Genomic DNA, 25,177 nt, shown 5'->3' with positions numbered 1-25,177 from the left:
TCAAACAATACAATAAAAATTGTGTTGTCGTTACCGTGTGGTCCTTGAGTGTAGCTGGCGCGAGTGTGGCAGTCATGAGTGTGGCAGACGCGTGGTAAAAAACTGTATTCTCTCCATCCTCCGAGACTAAACTGACCCACAATCTCTGTCGCTACGCTAGCCTCCTCCCATGTGGACACTCCCCATTACGTATCAAATCACACCCACAAGCATGCAAAAAAGACAGAAACTAGAAATATTAAACATAGTCATAATACAATGACAGTAACTAAATTAAGCATAAATGGCACCTACAGTCAGTTTCAAACCAGATCCCTGGCAATGAGGCAACAGTATTAACTGCTAATTCATCATGCCATCGCTTTATTATCTTAAAGATTCTTTAAAAATATAATCTAATTTTGTTTTTATGACTTTCAAGAAAATCTTTCTTGAAAACTTCTAAAAAAGGTATCACTGCCAAATTTCTGCAGATAAATTAGATATCCAACATGCTCTTATGAAGAACATCTGACAAAACGGTTTTGCTGGTTCATCTAGAATACATAAGCTGCTTGGAACAGCAAAATCGCAAATGGTTTTGATCCCCTCCTCATTATTAGGGCGGAGAGGCACAAATTTGCCTTGTGGTTTTTTCACACTGGCATCCACAAGATGACTTAAATGCAAAATGTAGTTTGGCTTTAATATATAATGTGACCACAGATGACCACTTTGTTAAATCAGCTTTTATCCCAGGTATGTGTCATTTTGCATTACACCCGGCAACACATTCTCTAAAAGGGCACCTTCAGCGAGCCCCAACATATAGTTTGGCCTCAAACAAGCAAAACCTGTTTTGCATGAGACCTTCACCTTAATGAACAGGTTTAGGAAAACATTTAAAAGTTTGTGTAAGCTCAAGTAATCAACAGTAACAGAATTATTAAAAACAATGAATACCATCCTAACTAAAGAACTAATGCGTGCATGGGACTGTGCCAGGAGGGTGTGCGGTTCTATTTAGTTGACAAGAAATTGCTGGCCCACAAACTTAATTACTGCTCAAACCCTTTTGAAGCCATGAGTTTTAACAGAACAACTGGAGCTTATTGAACTACAAGGGATACCACAATTTAGTGCAATGCTGTATTCTGTTGACTTATTGAAGCAGAGATAATTTTGTATGGTAGTAACGTGAATTCTAGCTGAGACCACTTAACTTAGTAATAACTAGCATCTGAATACATCATCATTCCCTTCCACATTTACTCCATCTATATACTAAAACTCTCGTTTGTTTGTTTGTTCCTGAAATACAGCCAAAACGGTGCACGATAGTGTGACAATTTTAGGCCCACCTTACTCACCGTCGTCCTTTTGGTGCTAATGGAAGAAGTTTCATTGAAATTGGTGTTATACTTTTTAAGTTATTCACATTTTAAAGATTAAATCTATCTCCTAGGGAGGGAGGGAGGATAATTGGGGTTGAGGGGGATGGAGTGGGGGGAAGTGGGGAGGGGAAGGGAAGGGAGGGGAGGGCAGGGGAGGGGAAGGGAGGGGAGGTGGAGGGGGAGAGGGGAAGGGGAGAAGGGGGGAGAGGGGAAGGGGGGAGAGGGGAAGGGAGGAGTGAAGGGAGGGGGGAAGGGAGGGGGAAGGGAGTGGGGAAGGGAGGGGGGAAAGGGGGGGAGGGGGAGTGGGGAGTGGGGGAGGAGAGGGTGCTGCACCAATGCAGGACAGGTTTGGGCCCAATGGGTCCACTTGGTCTAGTTACATATGATAATACCCAGCCAGAGGCGCTGGAAATCCCTCTAAACTGTAAAGATATGAACTTAAATCGATGTGCAAGTTCTCACCTCCGTCCAATACTTTTGTTTTGTTTCTGAGTCTACATGAGCAAACCCTGCCAAAACGAGGGCTTTCATCAATGTTCGCTGCACGGAGCTCGGAAGGTAGTTCAACGGTGGACTTCGACTTGCATATTGTTTGGCCAAATTCCACCAGTTTTCACATTTTATTACTAAATTGGCCCTAAAAGGAAAGTTATCAATTATCATCACCTCCAAAATATACACAAAGAATAATCAACATCAGAAGACACGAGGAACTGCAGATACTGGTTTTACTGGGGAAAAAGTGCTGGAATAACTCAGCGGGTCAAGCAGCATCGCTGGAGGATATGGGTAGGTGATTATTAGTGTTAGGACTCTTCTTCAGACTGATTGTAGAAGTTAGGACCCTCTTCAGACTGTTGATGCATTCCACATCTGAATGCAATTATCATCTAATTGATGGAGACAGAAGACACTGTTCATGCTAAAATATTGAGCAAAACAACAAAATGCTAGAGGAACTCAACAATACAGGCTGAATCAGTTTGAAGAAGGGTCCTGACTAGAAACACTGTCTGTCTGTTCCTTCCATAGCCTGACCCATTGAGTTTGTCCAGCACTTTAAAAAAAATCTAATTAATTCTACATTCAATCTTTTACAAAAAGTAATGAATTCTTTACAAAACCAAGTGAATGGCCCAGTATTTTAAAAAATAATTATATTCACACGTGTTTTTCAAAAGAATCAAAGACACAAAGTGCTGGAGTAACAGCAGGTCAGGCAGCATCTTTCGAGAACATGCATAGATGACGTTTGGGCCGGGCCCTTCTTCAGACTAAAGAACTCATACTAACAGACCCTTCATAGTCTGAAGAAGGGTTCCGACCTAAAACGTCACCTACCCATGTTCTCCAGAGATGTTGCCTGATCTGCTGAGTTACTCCAGCACTTTGTGTCATTTTGTTGTAAATCAGCATCTACAGTTCCTTCCGTCTAATGTGTTCAAAAGAATCAACAAGTTTAAAATTATAATTCTCACATTACAATCTTTACATTAAAATTTTAGGGATACGCACAATTTTGAACTTTCATTTTTATGTACCAATTTAGACTGATACAGTCAGCAATCTACATGTTGTTCCTAAACTGGTCTTAAGATGATCAATATTTTTGATCTTGAATGGAGGACATTTAAAATGCAAGCAATTCAAAAAATATATATAAATTGTACATCTGCTGAGGGCAAGCACTGAGATCTATCTAACAGCAAACCTCTCCCTTTGCGTGGAAGTTACTTGACTAAAGCAATTCACGGGGAGTTAACTTTCAGGGAACAGATTGATCTAAGTCATTGCAAATCCTTACACTGCAACACGTGGAAAAAGAGACAAGATTTCTATTTTTTAAAAGTCACGTTTTTTTCCTGAATATATTTTTCAAAAGTAAATCAAATAGGACGGAATATATTAAAAAGTCATGCAGTTAATAAATAATAGTGGGGTTCCATTTAAAGTAACCTTGTGCAGTTTAGTATAAATGGGATGTAAAAGAAGGAAAGTAGAAGTCCAGAATGAGATGTTTGAGTCACAATGAGCCAGCATTCTCTCATATTGACAATAATTTTACAAGTTTATAGAATCATAAAGACAAGGCACAGATTAATTTTCAGTGGCATATCCAAAGACAAGGAAGAAGGATCAAGACAAATTAATATACAAATAGAGAGAATCATTTATCATGCAAACATTAGAATATGAATGTTTTGTCACAATGACGATCAGTGCTAAAGGTAATTAAAGACTTGTCCCATCCCGGTCATTCCTTCTTCCCTCTGTTATCAGGCTTCTGAATGGTCCTTCCATAAGCTAGGGTACTATCAGATTCACCTCTACCTCAATGCAGACATTGGATTGTCCATGGAACTGACGCGCTACAATGCTGATAACTATTCTGCACTCTGTATCTTCCCCTTTGCTCCACCTGTTGTACTTGAGCTTGACGATTGTATTTGTGTATGGTACATCTGATCTGTTTGGACCGCATGCAAAGCAAAGCATTTCACTGTACCTCTGTAAACATAAACCTAAACCTAAAGGAGGAAACAAAAATAAGTTGGTCTCTGCAATAATCAACGCCCAAGGAAGGTTCACGTTCAAAGCAGGCAAGAAGTCAAATCATTTCTTATTCCAAAATGTTAGTGATTTTTTTCTTTAAATACTATACCAGCTTTGAAATGCTGGTTCTAACAGTGCTAACATGAATATAGAAGAGACACATAGTGTTAGCTAAAATAATGCTTTGAAGAATTCTGCTAGCATTGGGAGTTGCCTTTGAGTTGGAAGTGTCTGGTAGGTGTTGTTCTATCCTACTACAGCAAGTACTCACCGTTCTCTCCTCTCCACCAGTGTTACAAGAAGTTGAACAGTGTCATTTGCCAGGTCCTGTTCTGCAATCCATACCGAAAGATTACTTATAATTTTTTCTAAAAGGTAGCCAACAATCCACTGAGCACCTTCAGTGTCCGCACCAAATGCCGTACTTAAAGGTAAACTTATCTGCAGAGAAGTTTCAGAAAAAAACCCAGCTGACATTGATGTTTATTTTGCTCTCAGATCTAAGAAGAAAATCTTGCATAAAGTTAAAATTTGTGCACCAGAATCATGGGGAGTGAACCTTTCAAGTTTATTTCTGTTTACTCGAAAATTCAGATAGAGTCAGAGTGTCATATAGAACATCCAACTCATCCATGCCGACCAAGATGCTCCATCTAAACCGCGCGAGAAAGTGTCAAGAGAGAAGTGATGAAAGGCATTTCAATTTGCCCGTGTTTAGCCCATAAACCTCAAAAAACTTTCCTATTCATGTATCTGTCCAACTGTCTTTTATATGCTGTTAGAGTACATGCCTCAACTACCTCCTCTGTTAGCTTGTGGCACATGCCCACCAGTGAAAAAAGTGGCATCAAATCATTGACCTTTTGAAATGAATTCTCCAAGGAACGTCATTTGCTTTTCCTGGTCACACTTCCATCATTCTAAAAAAATCTCATTACTTTAAAAGCATGAAGCTTTCATTTTCATTGCGAATTATCATAGGTTCTGCATCCCAAAAGGTGCTCTGAGAAATTAGAGCAAAGCCGTTTTAGTTCTGGGACAGAAAATAAAAAATAAAAATGCTGATGCTAGAAATCACACACAACAAAAACACTGGGAACACTTGGCAGGTCTGACAGCATCCAGGGAAAGAGAAACAGAGTTAATGTTTCAGGTTGAATACCCTTCATCAGAATTTAGACAAGTTTGTTTTTATTTTAGTTCTGTGGCAGCCAATTTGTACAAGCCAGTTTCCACAAACAGCAAACAAGTGAAAGAACGGGTTACGGGATTACTTAAGCGGAGAAATATTGTCCAAGAAACAAAGAAAGCCTCTTGCCTCTATTCCGATAAATCTATGGCACAGAGGAAGCTACTTGCCTCTTCACAGTTAAAAAGAAAGCTATCCAAATAATTCTGTTTACATGTATATTTTAAATGAGATGAGGTGATAGATGTCTATTCCCATTTAGGCAGTAACTTCTGAACTCCCAAAACCTCCTAATTATCTTAAATACAAGCAAAAACAAAACTGGAGGAACTCAGCAGGTCAGGAGGGAAATGGACATGTGACATTTCAGGGGAAGGGGGTTGCCAGTGTTTAATTATTCTCCAAAGAACCAGGAGGCACGTATTAGAAAAATATTCCTTTAATGGATATTTTTAGATCCATTATAAAATGGATTTTATAATCCATTTGTAATTATATCTCTTACAAATGGATTATAAATCCATTATAATTGGAACATGGATTTTCTTACAATCATTTCTTTTAACCCATAATAAATATATGGAGCAGAATGCAAGATAAAATTACATACAACGTGCAACAGCTAATTATACAGAAAATGGTAACTTTTAATCAAACATAACATTTAACAAAAGAAAATAAAACTTGTTTGGATCGAATCCAATGATCCTTTGGGAATCACACACACAAAAGGGATAAATAGTAAGATCCAATAGTATGCACCATCTAACTTCCATAGCACCAAACAGGTTGGGGGTGATATATATAGGTCAGTTCTATAGTACAATAGTTGCATTCCTAAGAAACTTTGCACTATAGAAAATTGCGTGTTAAAACAATTATTATTAACATTTGCAAGTTTATTTTTTGTTACTGCAAGCTAAAAATACTAAAGGCTCGATGTTACATTGTTTAATCAAGTATCATTGCACAAGCGTCAATAGAAGCAATTGATTATCAATTTCAATGTCCTCCTGTAGTGATGCTCGATTACTGCAGGAAGCTTACATGGAAACAGTATTTTTTCCCCAGATTGTTATATTTTTGCAATACAGCTTTTCTTATGCTTGTCACTTTCCAAAGTAATTTTAAAGTGATTTTCTAGTTCTCTAATGAAATCGCTTTATAATTAATTCATGCAGCGTAATACAAATGGTTCTCCCAAATTTATTTATCCTGTTATATTCAATTCACGTTATGGAAACATGTATTACAGCAGAACTATATCGATACCAAGCAAAATTAAAATTCAGAGCACCATGCACAAGAATCCACATTTAGGAAAGTTATTCATAATGGAATCACCCTTCAGGTATAATAATCAACCAGATATGGAGAATTGGCACATAGTGAGACTCCCATGAGGAGCATGCAAAAGCATTTGATAATGAAAGGAAGCATGCAGGTACAGCAGGCAGTGAAGAAAGCCAATGGAATGTTGGCCTTCGTAACAAGAGGAGTTGAGTATAGGAGCAAAGAGGTCCTTCTACAGTTGTACCGGGCCCTGGTGAGACCGCACCTGGAGTACTGTGTGCAGTTTTGGTCTCCAAATTTGAGGAACGATATTCTTGCTATTGAGGGCGTGCAGCGTAGGTTCACTAGGTTAATTCCCGGAATGGCGGGACTGTCGTATGTTGAAAGGCTGGAGCAATTAGGCTTGTATACACTGGAATTTAGAAGGATGAGGGGGGATCTTATTGAAACATATAAGATAATTAGGGGATTGGACACATTAGAGGCAGGAAACATGTTCCCAATGTTGGGGGAGTCCAGAACAAGGGGCCACAGTTTAAGAATAAGGGGTAGGCCATTTAGAAAGGAGATGAGGAAGAACTTTTTCAGTCAGAGAGTGGTGAAGGTGTGGAATTCTCTGCCTCAGAAGGCAGTTGAGGCCAGTTCGTTGGATGCTTTCAAGAGAGAGCTGGATAGAGCTCTTAAGGATAGCGGAGTGAGGGGGTATGGGGAGAAGGCAAGAACGGGGTACTGATTGAGAGTGATCAGCCATGATCGCATTGAATGGCGGTGCTGGCTCGAAGGGCTGAATGGCCTACTCCTGCACCTATTGTCTATTGTCTATAATAAAAATAAAGCTTATGCATGCCTCCTAATTGAACCAAATCTGGAGAAAAATCCACAAAATTGATTAACATGCAATATTTGTTGGTCCACATATGCCAACACAAAGGACACAATTTCTGACCTGGTCATAAAGTTTTTCATCTGCGAGAAGGTAAGTCTTTGTCCACCGTTTGAGGAACCACATAATGTCTTTTCCCATTTGTGGGCTGAGCAGTTCTGTCAAGTTTGCCCTTGTGGCTCGAGATTCAACTTCTGAAGCTCGGAGTACAGCAGCTAACAACCTGAGTAGAGGGAGTTTCAGTTCAAAACGTCAATACAAATTTACAGTTTCAAAGAATTGAAAACTTCACCAGAGATACATTTATTTATACCTTGCAACCATCAAACAAATTCCAGGTAGAGGTGATCTTACGGAAGTGTAGTTTAGTTTAGAGATACAGCGCGGAAACAGGTCCTTTGGCCCACCGAGTCTGCGCCGATTACAATCTCCGTACACTGGCACTATTCTGCACACCAGGGACAATTTACAATTTTCACCAAAGCTAATTAACCTACAAATCTGTACGTCTTTGGAGTTGGAAAACCGGAGCACCCAGGGAAAAGCTATGCAGTCACAGGGAGAATGTACAAACTTCGTACAGACAACACCCTCAGTCAGGATCGAACCAGTCTCTGGTGCTGCAAGGCAGCAACTCTACCGCTGCGCCACTGTGCCGCCCCAAAAATCATGAGAGGAATAGATCGAGTAAATGCACAGTCTTTTGCCCAGAGTAGGGGAATCAAGAACCAGAGGACATAGGTTTAAGGTGAGGGGGGAAAGATTTAATAGGAACCTAAGTAGCAACATTTTCACACAAAGGGTGGTGGGTGTATGGAACAAGCTGCCAGAGGAGGTAGTTGAGGCATTAAGAAACATTTAGACAGGTACATGGATATGATAGGTTTAGAGGGTTAGGGGCCAATCAGGCAGTTGGGATTAGTGTAGATGGGGCATGTTGGTCGATGTGGGCAAATTGGGCCGATGGGCATGTGTCCACATTGTATGACTCTATGACTCCTCAGTTACTTTAAAAATAGCAACATCCATGGGGTATTATTCAACCAGTATATTATGTCCTTAACACCATGCCCCGTGTTATTGTTCATGTCAGCTGATGACCAATTGTCCACTTTTCTATGTTAAAATGGCAGCACAGTGATGCAGCAGAGACCCAGGTTCGATCCTGACCACGGATACTGTCTGCACGGAGTTTGTATATTCTCCTTATGACTGCGTGGGTTTTCTCTGGGTGCACCGGTTTCCTCCTACACTCCAAAGACGTACAGGTTTATAGGTTAATTGGCTTCGATAAAAGGGTAAATTGTCCCTAGTGTGTAGTAAAGTGCAAGTGTACGGGGAGATTGCTGGTCGTTGCGGACTCGGTAGGCCGAAGAGCCTATTTCCATGCTGTATCTCTAAAGTGTAAGGTAAAGCCTAAAAATGGTGAACCGTGATGATATGTTCCTGCACAGCCAATCATAATGCCTTGCCATTTGCTTTTTATGTTTAGCAAGCTGAACTAATTCTTCAGATCACATTTGAAACTACGTTGGTCTGGACCTCTTACAATCAGACAATGTGGGACATTTAACGAATTAATTAATATAATGGCTAGAATCTCAAGCTGAACTGTTGTACATAAATTAAGCTTAAATTGTAATGTGGTGGAAAACTGTCACTAACTGACACCCTAACAAAAGTTAGCAGTTATTTATAGAACCTAGAGTACAGTACAGCACAGGAACAGGCTCTTCAGCCCATATGTTCATGCCGAACATGATGCCAAGTTAAACTCATTGGTCTTCACATCTAAAGCCTCTTGAATATCACTATGGTATCTGCCTCCACTACCACCCCTGGTAATGTGTTCCAGGCCCCTACCACCCTTTATGTATAAAAACGAGCCCTACACTTTCCCCCCTCTCATCTTATAGCTATGCCCTCTAGTGTTGGCCATTCCACCCTGGGAAAAAGGTTCTGACTATCTACCCTATCTATGCCTCGTAATTATATATACTGCAATGCTTCTTGTAATTTTATATACAATCAAGTTTCCCCTCAACCTCTGACGTTCCAGAGAAAACAATCCAAATCTATCCAAGCTCTTTGTAGCTGAAATCCTCTAATCCAGGCAGCATTCTGGTAAACTGCTGCACCATCTCCAAAGCATCCACATCTTTCTTACAATGGGGTGTCCAGAATTGCATGCAATATTCCAAAGGCGGCCTAACCAAAGTCTTACAGAGTTTGTACCAGCCCCCACATAGTGAACCTCCAATTAGGAGCGTGCAAAAACATTTGAAAATAAAACAAAAGATTTTGCATGCTTCCTAATTGAACTGTTCTTCCATATCTGCAGAACAGTCCACAAAATTGAGTTCTAAGCAATACACAAAGAACACAATTTCTGATCTGGTCATAAGGTTTAGCATCAGCACTTTTCTTTTAGCATTTACAATAAACTTCAGATGGATCCGGAATAAATCTTACATTGTTGTTTCCGACTCGTATCACTCAAAACATTTACCTGATCACAGAATCTGTTTGGTTGCATCCTGCTATAGAGGAGGCTTTCTCTCCTGGAGAGCCCAGGATCTGAAGTGTTGTGTTAATGTCAACCTCGGTTGCATGCTTAATGGAATATTCCATTACCTCTGGAGGTATAAGAGGAGTCTCTCCCTGAGTATCATCAGCCAAGAGGTAGCCTGATAATAAAGTAGGTTACAACAACAGATTAAAATTCTATGCTCATAAATTATTTTATTTAAAAACTAATCATCATGAATTTGAAGTCACATTGCATCTTCACATAGCTTTGTCCCACCGCACTTCACAGAAACATTATCAAACAAAAGTGGACACGGAACTAACAGGAAATTGAATTTATCGAGTCATACAACACGGAAACAGGCCCTTCAACCCAACTTGCCCACACTGACCAACATGCCCCATCTATACTAGTCCCAACTGCCTGTGTTTTGACTCATATCCCTTTAAACCTATTGTATCCATGTGCCTATCTAAATGCTTCTTAAGCGTTGCAATAATACCTGCTTCAACTATCTCCTCCAGTAGCTCTTTCCATACACCCAGCTTTTTTTGTGTAAAAGAAGTTACTCTTCAAATAGCTTTCATATATTGCACGTTGTCCCACAGCACTTCACAGAAACATTATCAAATAAAACCTGACTCAGAACCACATAAGATATGATGAAAAGCTTCGTTAATGGAGTCGGAATTGTCCTGAGAACCCAAAACGCTCAGGGAGAGATGTGTAGAAAGCAGAACCTGAGTGGCAAGAAGCTCAACCATCACTGGTACAATGATGAGGTGCAAAACTGAACAACGAGTCCAGATTTAGAGAAGCACCATTCTATCTCGTTTATAATGCAGGAGTTGTTTACAGGAGTACAAAAGGAAGAGGCCATGGGGAAATTGAAAACAAGGCTGAGAATTTTTTTTTAAACAGAAATGATTCGTGAACAGAAGTCGGGATATATTACCAAACACGGGATATATTACCCACAAATGAAATTTATGAACCGAATTTGGTGAGATAAAAAATTTGGACAACTTCAAATTTATCAAGACCATAAAGAGGGTGGTTTTAAAATGGTAAAGTCCAAAGGCAACAAATGTCCAGACAAATGTTTCAGAAACTGAGGGAAGTTACAGAGTAGTGACTTAGTGCTGAAATAGGTAGACTCGGTGAAAGCATGGATTCATGGAGAAAAAGGGAGGTAAGGGAAAGAAATAGTACAATACGGGGCTAGGGGTTAAGGTGGGAAAACAGGGTGTGTGAAAAGACCAAGGTAGATTGGAAGAGAAAAGGACAGAGGGGGTGCAAGATTCCTGAAATTGGACAATTAAAGTAGATGCCATTGGTTGTAGACTACCTAAGAGGAACACGAGATGCTGTTCCTCAAGTTGCATCTATCTTCAGTCTGACAGAGGAGGTGACATAAGACAGACAGGTCGGTATGGGAATAGTAAGGTGCCGACTAAGTAGCTGTGGGAGTTGGTGGGTTTGTTACAGTTGTCATTGGATAGTTTCTCTTGAGATGGAGACAGAGAAATTAAGAAATAGGAGAGAGGTGACAGAAATGGTCCAAATGAATTTGGGGGTGTTAGTGGTGAAGTTGATAAAATTGACAGTTCTGCACAACTGCAAGACAATGCAGTCATCTGTGTAGCAGGGACATAGATAAATGCACATGGCTACTCCTTTGATTGGTAGAAAGTGGGAGGAATCAAAAGAAAAATTGTTAAGGTTGACAACAAGTTCTAGCAGGGAAAGAAGAGTGTTAGTTAAAAAATAACTTATTGGAGACTGTGAGAACAAACATCATCAATGATTCTTACTCTGAAAAAATAATTTCTGAATCGTGAATATGTCCAAATTTCAAAGGAAACTAGCAAAACTGGTTATATTCTTTTCAAATAATTAATATATAATTTACTAAGTTAACTCCTTTGTTGTATGTAATCGTTAAAAGAATGAAAAACATAAATATCTATATAAACATCATTCAATCTATTTAATAGTAAACATACCTGTGACTAATATTAGCCAATGAATATCCTCATATAAATCATCTAGAATATTATCCAATGAAGCTGGCCCTGGTGATGAAAGGAATCGCTGCTGTTGCTTTTGTAACTGACCGTGAAGTCTTGTAACTCTATCTTCCAACAAGCTGAACCGAACATTAAGAGAAAGTGGTCCAATAAACAAAACAAGTTCGGGCACTTAATATCAAAATTTTGCATTTTTAAAATTAGTGATCAATACAAGTGGCTGCAACAACCTGTACAGAGAGGCATGGTATCAGATATCAAAATGGGTTATCTTAATTGCATTACCTTGGATATCATTGCTACATTCTTAAAAAGTAGCTATAAAGGAAGACTATTAGAAACACGGGCAGAGTAACAAAGATTTTACTTTAGTTTCATGAGTAAACAGTAATTTACTGATTTTAATTATAATTTGCTTCAGTATACAAGTCTAGCAATATATGAATCGCCTACAGATTAGTTATTTTATGCAGACTGGAGTCCAACAGAATTGTTCTTGCCACCATTTTAGTCTCGTGCTCATTATAGAAAATGCCGTATGTACAATTTGAGTTTTGAGTTTTGAGTATTTGAGTTTATTACAAATAAGCATTTATATTAAATATACACGTATTTTCTTGTACTTACAAGAAAATACGTGTATATTTAATATAAATGCTTATTTGTAATAAACTCAAGACATACATTTATCTGACATAAATAATCATACTCATAACAATCATGATCATACTTTATTAGCCACAGTGGCGCAGCAGTAGAGTTGCTGCCTTACAGCGAATGCAGCGCCGGAGACTCAGGTTCGATCCTGATTATGGGCGCCGTCTGTACGGAGTTTGTACGTTCTCGATCCTGACTACGGGCGCCGTCTGTACGGAGTTTGTACGTTCTCCCCTTGACCTGCGTGGGTTTTCTCCGAGATCTTCGGTTTCCTCCCACACTCCAAAGACGTACAGGTATGTAGGTTAATTGACTGGGTAAATGTAAAAATTGTCCCTAGTGTGTGTAGGATAGTGTTAATGTGCGGGGAACGCTGGGCGGCACGGACTCGGTGGGCCGAAGGGCCTGTTTCCGCCCTGTATCTAAAAAATCTTTTTTTTTTAAATCTAAAAGTATGTTTTGCAACATACAAGGAATTTGATTTGCCATACAGACATGCCAATAAAAAGCAAAACACACAAAATACATTTTAACATAAACATCCATCACAGTGACTCCTCCATATTCCTCACTGTGCTGGAAGGTGACAAAAAAGGTCAATTTCTTCCCTTCTTTGTCCTCCTGCGGTCGGGGGCGTCGAGCCTTCTGTTGACGAGACGATCTTGGCTCCCATAGCCGCCGGCCAGGCCCTCCGCATTGGGGCGATCAAACTCCCACACCAGGCAATTGGACCCCGGGTCGGGGCTGGTCGAACCTCTTGCAACTTTGAAGCTTCCCGACATTAGTCTCTACCCGAGTCTGCGAGCTCCTCGGTGTTGGAATCCGCAGGCCGAGGTTGTAGCATCGATCCCAGGCAGGGGATCGCAGGCTCCGATGGTAAGTCCACGGCCCCGCGGTGGGGCTCAAAGTCAGTCTCAAGCAAGATCACCAGCTCCATAATGTTAGGCCGCAGAGTGACCGGAGATCCGATCCGGAAAACAATCGCATCTCCGGTAAGGTAAGAGATTGAAAAAAGTTTCCCCCTTCCCCCTCCCACATAAAACAAACCAGAGAATATTAACACATACTTTTTAAAACACACCAAAAATAACAAAAAAGGCGAAAAGACAGACAGACCGTTGGCGAGGCTACCATCGCTGACGGCACCACCCGGTGGAATATATTGCTCTAATTAAATATGCTAACTTGATCAGAATGATTTTCAAAATTGCCAACTTGTACAATGAAATATAAATGGGCAACCTCCTCCACTGTCTCCAAATCTCATTGGTGGTTGGTTGAAGTTGTCTATGGTCAATGTACTATAAGGCATTCCTATTACCTTGGTTTTAAAAAAAGAGATCAGCTGGCGGAACTCAGCAAGTCGCACTGAATCGAGATGGTGTTAAAATAATGAGAAATATCTTGGGACCACCATCCGGATGAGTATACTCTTAACTTCAATACATTATTCACATGTTTTAAACAAAACAGAAGTAGGATATTTGACAGCATTATACAGGTGCCATCTCATTTTAAAGCTTCTGGATTGTGTTTACATTGTGTTCACAATTGTGTTTACATTTTTGGAGAAAATTAAATACCCACCTGATAAGTAGAGGAACACAGTGGTCTGCCGCTATTCTTCCAAGCAAGCCTATACCAGCTAGCTGGTCAGAAAACATATCGCGATCATCTTCCTGTATCTCACTGATTTCTTCTTCTTCGTGTGTTGCTACACCATTGGTAGTCTGTATAAAAATAGAAACTATATTTGAAATTAAATATAAAGATGCACAACCTGTGAATAGCTTACGTTAACATGGTGCAATTAAATGTCAAACACAACTAATTTTATTATACAAGATCACCAGTTACCTTTGTTTCTTTGTCCTTATAATTCCCTGAATCAGACAACTCACAGGTAACTACTTACTAACCTTCCACAAATGATATTATAAAGATAGTTTGCTCAGCAGTGTGGAGAAAGTGCTAAGGAGATTTATTCTTGCATTTCCCTGTTTTATCTATCCAGTCCACCAGCAAGCTGCCTGAATAATGTTATTAAGAAATGAGAATACAATATCACATATTAGGTTTATTTGCATGCCACAAGTAGAGATGTGTTTCAAAAACAAGTTGTGGTGCATACATTTATTTTTCTATTAACATCCAGAAGGAATAAATGAAATCTGACTTTAGCAAGACATTTGACAAGGTACCACATTGTAGGCTTGTCTGGAAGACAAGATCATATGGGATCCAGGGCAAGTTAGCCAATCAGATACAAAATTGGCTTGAAGGTAGGAGACTGAGGGTGGTTGTCGACATTAATTTTTTGGACTGAAGGCCTGCATCAAGTGATATACCACAGGGATCAATGCTGAGGCAGATGGGTAAAGAGGTATACAAAATCATGAGGGGCATAGATAAGGTAAACACCCACAGGCTCTCCCAGGGGAGGAGAGTCAAAAACCAGAGGACATAAGTTTACGGTTAGAGTGGAAGAGATTAAAAGGGGCCCAAGGGGCAAACTTTTGAGTTTAGTTTATTGTCACGTGTACCAAATCTTTTGTTGTGTTAACCAGACAGTAGAAAGACAATATATTACAATAGAGTCATCCACACTGTACAGATACATGATAAAGGGAATAACGCTTAGTGCAAGATAAAGCAAGTAAAGTACAATCAAAGATAGTCTGAAAGAGATAGATAGCAGCTCAGGATTGCTCTCTAGTTGTGGTAGGATGGATCAGTTGCCTGATAACAGCTGGGAAGAAACTGTCCTTGAGTCTGGAGGTGTGCGTTTTCACACTTCTATACCTTTTGCCCGATGGGAGAGGGGAGAAGAGGGAGTGACCAGGGTGAGACTTGTCCTCGATTATGCTGGTGGCCTTGCTGAGGCCGCGTGAGGTAGCAGTGTTGTCAATGGAAGGTAGGTTGTTTTGTGTGATGGTCTGGGCTGCGTTCACAATTCCCTGCAATTTCTTGTAGTCTTGGGCAGAGCTGTTCCCAAACCATGTTGTGATGCATTCTGATAAAATGCTTTCTACAGCGCATCAGTAGAAATTGGTGAGAGTTGTGAACTTCCTAAGCCTTCTATGGACAGAGGCGTTGGAGTGCATTCTTGGCCATTTCTTCAATATGGGTGGTCCAGGAGAAGTTGTTGGTGATATTTGCTCCTAGGAATTTGAAGCTTTCAACCATCTCTACTTCAGCGCCGTCAATTCAAAACCGAGGTTCGTGTACGGCTTCGCTTTCTGAAGTTGATCACTATCTCCTTTCTCTTGCTGACATTAGAAGAAAGGTTGTTGTCTCAATACCAGGTCACGAGGTTCTCAATCTACTTCCTGTACTTTGTCTCATCAATATTTGATATCCAGCCCACAATGGTGATATTGTCCGCGTATTTGTAAATTGAATTAGATTTGTGCATGGCTGCACAGTCGTGTGTGTGTACAAGGAGTAAAAAAGTGGATCACCAGTGTTGAGGATTATCGTAGAGGATGATTAGTCCCCTATCCTCACTGAATGGGGTCTGTTGGTCTGTCTCCACACAAAGGGTGGTGTGTACATACAACGGGCTGTCAGAGGAAGTGGTAAAGTCAGTACAATTGCAACATTTAAAAGACACTTGGGCAGGGACATGGATAGGCAAGGTTTAAGGATATGGACTAGTCAAGTGGGACTAGCTCACTGAAGTATCTTGGTCAGGATGGATGAGTTGAGCCAAAGGGCCTGTTTTCTCTGATTCTACACTTTTTACACCAATGGTACTCTACATTGGCCGCACATTGTAGAAAGTCAACAATGCATTCTGCTTGAAGGATTAGGTCTTCAAAGTGCAAATGTGCAATGATTACTGACCAATTACATTCCTTGTCCACAGTGGATTTTGCAGTCTCGCCACAGATTCATCTCACTACATTTAGTTAAAAATATTTTACTTTAAGATATGGCAATGAGTGCAGTTTGAACATGGATCAGTTTCCTACACAGGATACTTTACATTAAAATTTAAATAAGCCACACTTCTGCATTTAAATTGACAGCATGGCAGAAAAAAAAAATGTAAAGTTAAAGTTGGAAATCTTATAGCCAGAGGTTTGAACATTCAGGACCACTTGAGAAGGGCACCTGTGTACGCATACCGTTCATTACACTACAGCAGACAATATAGCAAGTGTTAATGGTAAGATCAAAAGCTACAAATCTTCAGTTTCATATAAATGCTTCAGGGATCATGGGGCTATGTACTGAAATCAATTGGCAGAGACAGTTTAAACATAGCATGAGGAGTGGACTTCATGATGATTGCCATACACCATTGATTTTTTTGTCTCTTTCCTCGTTGGGGAAATACTTTTTCACTGTGTCTCTGTCTCTGCACTGCAACAATCAGTAGCAGGTCTCTTTGTTGACTACACCAGGGATCAACTGCTGGAGCTCTGACCGCCCCGACTGGCTGGCTTCGCCAGGGTTACATCAGAAATTCCCAAGGAAATACAGGAGATGCCGGGCGGGAATAAAACGACATACGGAGAAAAGGAGGCACAAGCCATACTTGCCTTCCATCACAATGGGGAATGTGAGATCGCTGGCTTACAAGATGGACGAGCTAGCTGCACTAGTGAGGATCCAGAGGGAGTACCGCGAGAGCAGTGTGATGTGTTTCACGGAGACATGGCTCCACGAAGACATCCCTGAGTCCAAGACAGCTTTCAGACAGTTCGGGCGGACAGGGACTGCAGAGAGAGTGGCAAGTGTAAAGGTGGAGGACTTGCTATTCTCATTAACAACAAATGGTGCAACCCTGGTGACATCACGATTAAGGAACGTGTGTGTAGTCCGGACATTGAACTGATTACTGTGGGTCTCCGTCCATACTATATGCCCAGGGAATTCGCACATGCCATTGTGATGGCCGTTTACATTCCTCCATCTGCTAACCCACTGTGCGCGAGTGACGTCGTCCACACAGTCACCGCAAGACTCCAGACGCAACACCCGAGTGCTTTGATCGCTATCTCGGTGGATTTCAACCACGTGACTCTGGACGCTACCCTACCCACTTTCACTCAGTTTGTTGACCATCCCACCAGGGATATGAAAATATTGGACCTGCTGTGTGCCAATGTTAAAGAGGCGTACAGCTCCATAGCCCTTCCGCCACTGGGAAGATCCGACCACAACGTGGTTCACCTCCTACCCAGGTATAAGCCAATGGTCCAGAGGCTGCCTGTGACCACAAGGTCAGTGAGGAGGTGGTCATAGGAGGCCTAAGTTGCTCTACAGGGCTGGGAGGGAAAGAAATCAGGACTGGGCCAACAAGATAAACCCGTTCAAAAGATTTGATGGTGGGGCCTCGGCCCACCTCCACCCTCTCCCCACAATCCCCCTGGTCCACTTTCTCTGCCCTTTCTTGGTCGAGCCTGACCATCAAGGCTGAGCAGGTGAGGAAGGAGCTGAGCAGACCTCGCCCAGGCAAAGCCACGGGTTCCAATGGTGTCAGCCCTAGGGTACTCAAGGCTTGTGCCTGCCCGTTGTATGGAGTACTACAGCATATCTTCAACCTGAGCCTGAGCCTGGAGAGGGATCCTGTGATGTGGAAGACATCCTGCCTGGTTCTTGTACCAAAGAGGACGCGTCCCAGCTCCTCCAATGACTACAGACCGGTGGCGCTGACTTCACACATCATGAAGTACCTGGAGAGGCGGTGTGGGCGGAATCACCTACACCTATAGTGTATATATTGGTAACTATAACTTTAAGAACCGAGTACTATAATGGTATGATTTGCGTCATGTGATATATTCTATATCTTATCAGCCACATGAATCTGTGTGAGTATGCGCAGTGTACTTTTGCAAAATAAAGAGGACCCACACTGGCAACAGCGTATACTGAAAACCCGTGCTTGTTTCTATCTGCATGCAGAAGCCGTGATATCTTACAATGGCGACGAGGATCGGATAGTGTTGGTGAACTCAACCTTTAAATACAGTGCAGGACTGTTTTGCAATATGCAGTATTGTTTAACATTTTAAACAGCAAATACGAAGTTGTCTCAGTTGTTTGCGAACTTGACACGATAGGCCACAGATCCTTCTATGCATGGGACTGTAGTTTAAAACAGCAGCTGTACAAATCGTCTAGAGTGTGTCAGGCGATCTTTGTGTTGTGTCTACGGGGCAAGATGACGTTCTTGGGATACATAGGCTAACTAGGGGCTTTTGACAAGAACTGTGAACCCTTTACCTCGTACTGTGAGCGAATGGAAATGTTTTTTATTGCAAGTTACATTATTGAAGCTGAAGAAAGAGGATCATGATCAAGTGCAGGTAAAAGCACAAAACAAGGCCATCCAGGAACGAAAGAAAGCCATTCTATTAACTGAAATTGGTCCTTAAGTTTATGAAACACTCACCAACATCCTAACCCCAGAGAAAGCAAGGAATGTTTCATTAGAGACTGTTCTTTCACAACTTGATCCTATACTCAGTCCTCTTGTTATGAAGGCCAACATTCCATTGGCTTTCTTCACTGCCTGCTGTACCTGCATGCTTCCTTTCAGTGACTGATGCACTAGGACACCCAGATCTCATTGTACGTCCCCTTTTCCTAACTTGACACCATTCAGATAATAATCTGCCTTCCTATTCTTACCACCAAAGTGGATAACCTCACTTATCAACATTAAACTGCATCTGCCACACATCCGCCCACTCACACAACCTGTCCGAGTCACCCTGCAACCTCATAGCATCTTCCTCACAGTTCACACTGCCACCCAGCTTTGTATCATCTGCAAATTTGCTAATGTTACTTTTAATCCCTTCATCCAAGTCATTGATGTATATTGTAAACAGCTGCGGTCCCAGCACCGAGCCTTGCAGTACCCTACTAGTCACTGCCTGCCATTCTAAAAGGGACCCATTTATCCCCACTCTTTGCTTTCAGTCTGTCAACCAATTTTCTATCTATGTCAGTACCCTACCTCCAATACCATGTGCTCTAATTTTGCCCACCAATCTCCTATGTGGGACCTTGTCGAAGGCTTTCTGAAAGTCGAGATACACCACATCCACCGGCTCTCCCCTGTCAATTTTCCTAGTTACATCCTCAAAAAATTCCAGTAGATTAGTCAAGCATGATTTCCCCTTCGTAAATCCATGCTGACTGTTTTATAATTGACTCCAGCAGCTTCCCCACCACTAATGTCAGACTAACTGGTCTATAATTTCCTGTTTTCACTCTCCCTCCTTTCTTAAAAAGTGGGATAACATTAGCTACCCTCCAATCCACAGGAACTGATCCTGAATCTATAGAATATTAGAAAATGATCACCAATGCATCCACGTTTTCTAGAGCCACCTCCTTAAGTACCCTGGGATGCAGACCGTCAGGCCCTGGGGATTTATCAGCCTTCAGTCCCATCGGTCTAACCAACATCATTTCTTGCCTAATGTGAATTTGCTTCAGTTCTTCTGTCACCCTAGGATCTCTGGCCACTAGAACATCTGGGAGATTGTTTGCATCTTCCTTAGTGAAGACAGATCCTTAGTGAAGACATTGAAAAGCATTCTACTGAATATACTTCAAGGAAATGATACTTGGCAAGAATTTACAGCTCAATTATTTGCACGTAATTTAAAAATGAAAAAGATTTGTAAAAGTCAAACGAAAAACTAAGAAAACAGTATCGTCAAATGAGATAGACAATAGACAATAGAGATGAAGGTCATTAACTACGAACGCACTCATCAATACCACCAAGACCAGCTCCCATGAATCCAACTCCGCCCCCAGGACGGAGCCAGCCTTCCGGATGACATTATTGGTCAAAAAAAAGATTTTATTTTCTTTCTTGCAAAAGTAAACTATATTCTATAATTTGATGCTTGTACATCTTTTTGCCTCCTGTGGGTTGGGCGCAAGTCTAAACATTTATTGAGGATAACTGGTTATTCTCACCAACATACAAGGGTACATTGTAAATCGAAATTAAAACAAGTTTATTAAAACTGCAAAAATAATCATGTTTTAAGATAGATTTTAATTCAGGTGATAGGACATCTAATCAATGGTACTCAAGTACCATTATTGGATTTACGAACACATACCAAGATAACACTTTGGTGCAGTGCCAGAAGAATATCTACTTTTAGATAACAGGGATAAACTGTTAGGGCTAATTAAAGATGAAAATCTTTTGGTGAAATGACAGGAAACAATTAGGACTTTAAATAAGAGTTTAGTTTAGTTTATTATTGTCATGTGTACTGACATACAGCAAAAAGCTTTTTATTGCGCGCTGTTCCAGTAAAAGAAAAGACTAAACATGATTACAATCACGCTGAAGATAGACACAAAAAGCTGGAGTAACTCAGTGGGACAGGCAGCATCTCTGGAGAGAAGGAATGGGTGACGTTTCAGGTTGAGAGCTGTCCACAGTGTACAAATGAAGGATAAAGGTGTATGACACGATATAACTTTATTTATCCCAGGAGGGAAATTGGTCAAACGTGTAGGTCAAGATAAAGTCCAATTCAAGATAGTTCAAAGTTTGAAATGAGGTAATTGGAAGGTCAGAACCGTAATAGAATTGGAGATGTGGGTTAATTGGCTTTGGCAAAATTGTAAATTGTCCCTGGTGTGTAGGGCAATGCTAGTGTACGGGGTGATCGCTGGTCGGCATGGACTCGGTGGGCCTGTTTCCGCGCTGTATCTCTGGTCTAAAAATGTCCAGTCCAGTCGCCGTCGTGGTAGCTCTGCGGGAACTGTGCGTTTTAAACTGGTATGTTTACTTTAAAATTATCCCTAAGTGCTCTAGCGTGTGCTAGCATTTAGCATTAACCAATGTACGACCGGGAAACGCTCGTAAAATTAAACTCGAGCGCTACCGGAGCACTATTAAACAGAAAACTACTCACCGATATAGATCATCAAAGGAGCGCACCGCGGCAGCAGCAGTGGGAGCGCAGGTCAGTGGGAAAGTCGGAAAAAACACCGAGGAAAGCGAGGGGGGGATTCGGAACAGGCTGAGAACCCAAGCCTTACGTCCACCTCTGCCCAGCATACTTCTGGCCAACGTCCAGTCCCTGGAGAACAAGCTGGATGACCTGAGGGCAAGGATCAGATTCCAGAGGGACATAAAGAACTGTAACATCCTTTGTCTGACCGAAACATGGCTGACCCCGCTGGTGCCTGACCAGGTGATCTGCCCATCCGAGTCCTTCACTGTTTTCCGGGCGGACAGAACGGAAGAATCCGGGAAATCCAAGGGCGGAGGAGTCTGCTTCTTGACCAATATTAACTGGTGTAATCCTGGAAATATTAAGACGCTTTCTCGTTCCTGCTCGCCGGACCTGGAACATCTAACTATCTCATGCCGACCATTCTACCTACCCCGGGAGTTCAGCTCGGTGATCATCACAGCCGTCTATATCCCACCGCATGCGGACACCGACGTGGCACTGTCCACCCTACACGATGTGTTGTGTCAACACCAAAACAAGAACCCTGATGCGGCTGTGCTGGTGGCTGGAGACTTCAGTAGGGGAAATCTCAAAAAGGTCATGCCCAACTTCTACCAACACATCACGTGTGTCACCAGGGGGGAAAGAACTTTGGACCACTGCTACACGCCGTTCAGGAAAGGCTACAAGGCCGTTTCTCTCCCTCCTTTTGGAAAATCTGACCACGCTGCCATTTTCCTGCTGCCGGAGTACAAACAACGGATAGTACGGGAAGCGACAGTGACGAGGGACATAAAGCGGTGGGCTGACCATTCAGAGGCCATGCTGCAAGATGCACTGAGCGAAGTCGACTGGAACACGTTCCAAGCAAGTTCCAGAGATGTAAATGAGTTTGCGGAAGCGGTTACGGACTTCATTGCCACAATAGCCGATACCATCATCCCCACGGTAAGGGTCAGTATCTTCCCTAACCAAAAACCCTGGGTGGACAGGTCTATTCGCGTGGCCTTGAATGCTCGCACCACTGCTTACAACTCCGGCCTGGCATCCGGCAACATGGACGACTACAAGGGAGAGTCCTACCGACTGCGAAGGGCAGTGAAGGATGCAAAAAGGAGGTACCGGGACAAGATGGAGTCACAGATGGAGCAGCAGGACACCAGGCGCCTTTGGCAGGGGCCACGGACTATAACTAGCTACAGGTCCAGCACCCCCTCAACCGGAAGTGCCGGCTCCTCCTTAGCTGATGACCTGAACTCTTTTTATGCACGGTTTGAGACGGGTAACACCACCAGCTCGCCGTCTAAAAACAGCACCGAAGGGGCGCTGGCTAGCGAGGCTAGAGGGGGATCCACCGCCGGGGATGTGCACACATTCTCGGTGTCCGAGCATGAGGTGAGGTGGGCTCTGACGCGTGTGAACACGAGGAAAGCTGGAGGCCCAGATGGTATATCTGGGCGAGTACTAAAGTCTTGTGCTACTCAGCTTGCTCCATTGCTCACCACAATATTCAACCTCTCCTTGGCAAAGTCCGTGGTCCCTGCATGCTTCAAAAGATCCATCATTGTACCGGTGCCAAAGAATGCCTCTCCAGCGTGTTTAAATGACTACCGACCGGTGGCCCTCACCTCGGTTGTCATGAAATGCTTTGAGAGGCTAGTCAAGAAGCACATCTGCGCCCTCCTTCCTCGCAACATGGACCCACTACAGTTCGCATACCGTCCGAACAGGTCCACGGATGATGCGGTCTCCCAGGTTCTACACACCGCTCTCTCTCATCTGGACAGCCAGGGGAGCTATGTGAGGATGCTGTTCATTGACTTTAGTTCAGCATTCAACACAATAGTCCCCAGCAGACTGGTTGAGAAGCTGCTGGAACTGGGGCTTAGCACCCCTCTGCGTGCCTGGGTCCTGGACTTTCTCACTGCCAGGCCCCAAGTGGTCAGGATGGGGGAACACACATCTAGCTCCCTCACCCTGAACATAGGATCCCCCCAGGGCTGCGTCCTTAGCCCCCTACTGTACTCCCTGTACACACATGACTGTGGGGCCAGGTTCAGCTCAAACTCCATCATCAAGTTTGCTGATGACACTGTGGTGGTGGGCCGGATCTCCAACAACGATGAGAAGGCCTACCAGGAGGAGGTGGCTGATCTGGCACTCTGGTGTCAGGACAATAGCCTCCTCTTGAATGTCACTAAAACAAAGGAGCTGATTGTGGACTTCAGAAGGGCTAAACATCCAAGGGCGTACACGCCACTGGAGATAAATGGGTCGATTGTGGATAGGGTGAGCAGTTTTAAATACTTGGGAGTCCGCATCGCAGAGGATCTGACGTGGGCAACGCACATTGCCGCACTGGTGGGTAAGGCTAAGCAGCGCCTTTACCACCTTAGACAACTGAGGAAATTCAGAGTGTCTCTGAAGATCCTTCATTGCTTCTACTCTGGGGCTGTAGAGAGCATCCTGTCCGGCAACATTACAGTCTGGTTTGGGAACAGCTCTGTCCAGGACAGGATGGCCCTGCAGAGAGTAGTGCGTTCGGCAGAACGCACCATGGGAACTAAACTCATCCCCCTGCAGGACCTATACATCAGGAGGTGCAGATCCAGAGCAAGTAAGATCATGAGGGACCCCTGCCTCCCTAGTAACGGACTGTTCCAGATGCTACGATCAGGCAAACGCCTCCGCTGTCACGCTGTGAAAACGGAGAGGATGAGACGGAGCTTCTTCCCACAGGCCATCAGGACTGTCAACTTTTATAACCCCAGAGACTAAATTTTTGTCGACACTAATAGTAACTTATTAACTTTATTTATATGCTGTAACTGTAATTCTTTTTGTGCACAACCCGCAGGCATTGCCACTTTCATTTCACTGCACATCGTGTATGTGTATGTGACAAATAAATTTGACTTGACTTGACTTGACTTGTCCCTTTGCAATCTAAATGGCCTTCTGGAGGTCATGCCCGGAGTTCTGTATGATTCTAATAATCGGACTAAAGTAGGCATCATGGAAAGCACTTGTACAACTCGCAGAACTAGCCACTTGTAATGCTCTCAATACCAAAGGAAGGAGATTGGATTGCTTTGTTCCTGGTAAATGGATTTGTACTTTTGCATAGACAGATTCTTTATAGCTACATTTGAAAACAATTGAAAACATATTAGATGGAGAGAAAAGACAGCCCCCTTTTTTGTAATTGAAGAAGTTTCTTAGTTCAAGTGCAAAACTGGAGAAATTTAATAACCATCAAGTGAGGAGATAGCAAAGCTCAAGAATCTGCCAAAGCAGCCACTTGGATTCCAGCAACAGGTAACAGTCCCAAGTGCGAAAGCTAAACTTGAAAGTGTTTTGTCAACATTTGTTACTCTTATACTATTTGTCCAATATGAAGTACGAGAACAACTTTACAGTTCTTTAAATTTTTAGTGAGCTAGTGCAACACAATGCAAATTCCACTTTAATTTAGAACTAACGTTGACACCTTGAAAGGACTGTAAAAGATTCGCAAATCTTTCTAACTTCACTTTGTGTACATTTGGGAAATCAACTGCAATGAATTCTAAGATGATTACTTGTCTACAAATATGCTATTGACATTGGAATATCTCAAAACTATCAAATCTTTTTGCAGGATGGCACAATAAGAGCAAATCAGAATTAAAGGAGGATGTTTATATCTAGCTCTCGACTCCTTTGGAACAGT

General features: G+C 42.3%; 1 protein-coding gene across 1 annotated transcript in view; it reads right to left on the bottom strand.

Annotated features, from left to right (window-relative positions):
• Positions 1-25,177, bottom strand: part of xpo4 (exportin 4) — a 100,200-nt gene that overhangs the window by 19,863 nt on the left and 55,160 nt on the right. The window contains exons 11-16 of the mRNA XM_078402434.1: positions 14,096-14,238; positions 11,828-11,970; positions 9,801-9,978; positions 7,355-7,514; positions 4,198-4,367; positions 1,836-2,010 (exon numbers count right to left, since the gene is read on the bottom strand). Of these exons, the coding sequence (XP_078258560.1) occupies positions 1,836-2,010; positions 4,198-4,367; positions 7,355-7,514; positions 9,801-9,978; positions 11,828-11,970; positions 14,096-14,238 (969 nt within the window). The remainder of the gene's footprint in view (positions 1-1,835; positions 2,011-4,197; positions 4,368-7,354; positions 7,515-9,800; positions 9,979-11,827; positions 11,971-14,095; positions 14,239-25,177) is intronic.

This window comes from Rhinoraja longicauda, chromosome 7 (genome assembly GCF_053455715.1).
Source record: "Rhinoraja longicauda isolate Sanriku21f chromosome 7, sRhiLon1.1, whole genome shotgun sequence".
Lineage (NCBI taxonomy): Eukaryota > Metazoa > Chordata > Chondrichthyes > Rajiformes > Arhynchobatidae > Rhinoraja > Rhinoraja longicauda.
The sequence above is the reverse complement of the archived record's forward strand: the minus strand, read 5'-3'. Positions and strand labels throughout refer to the sequence as shown.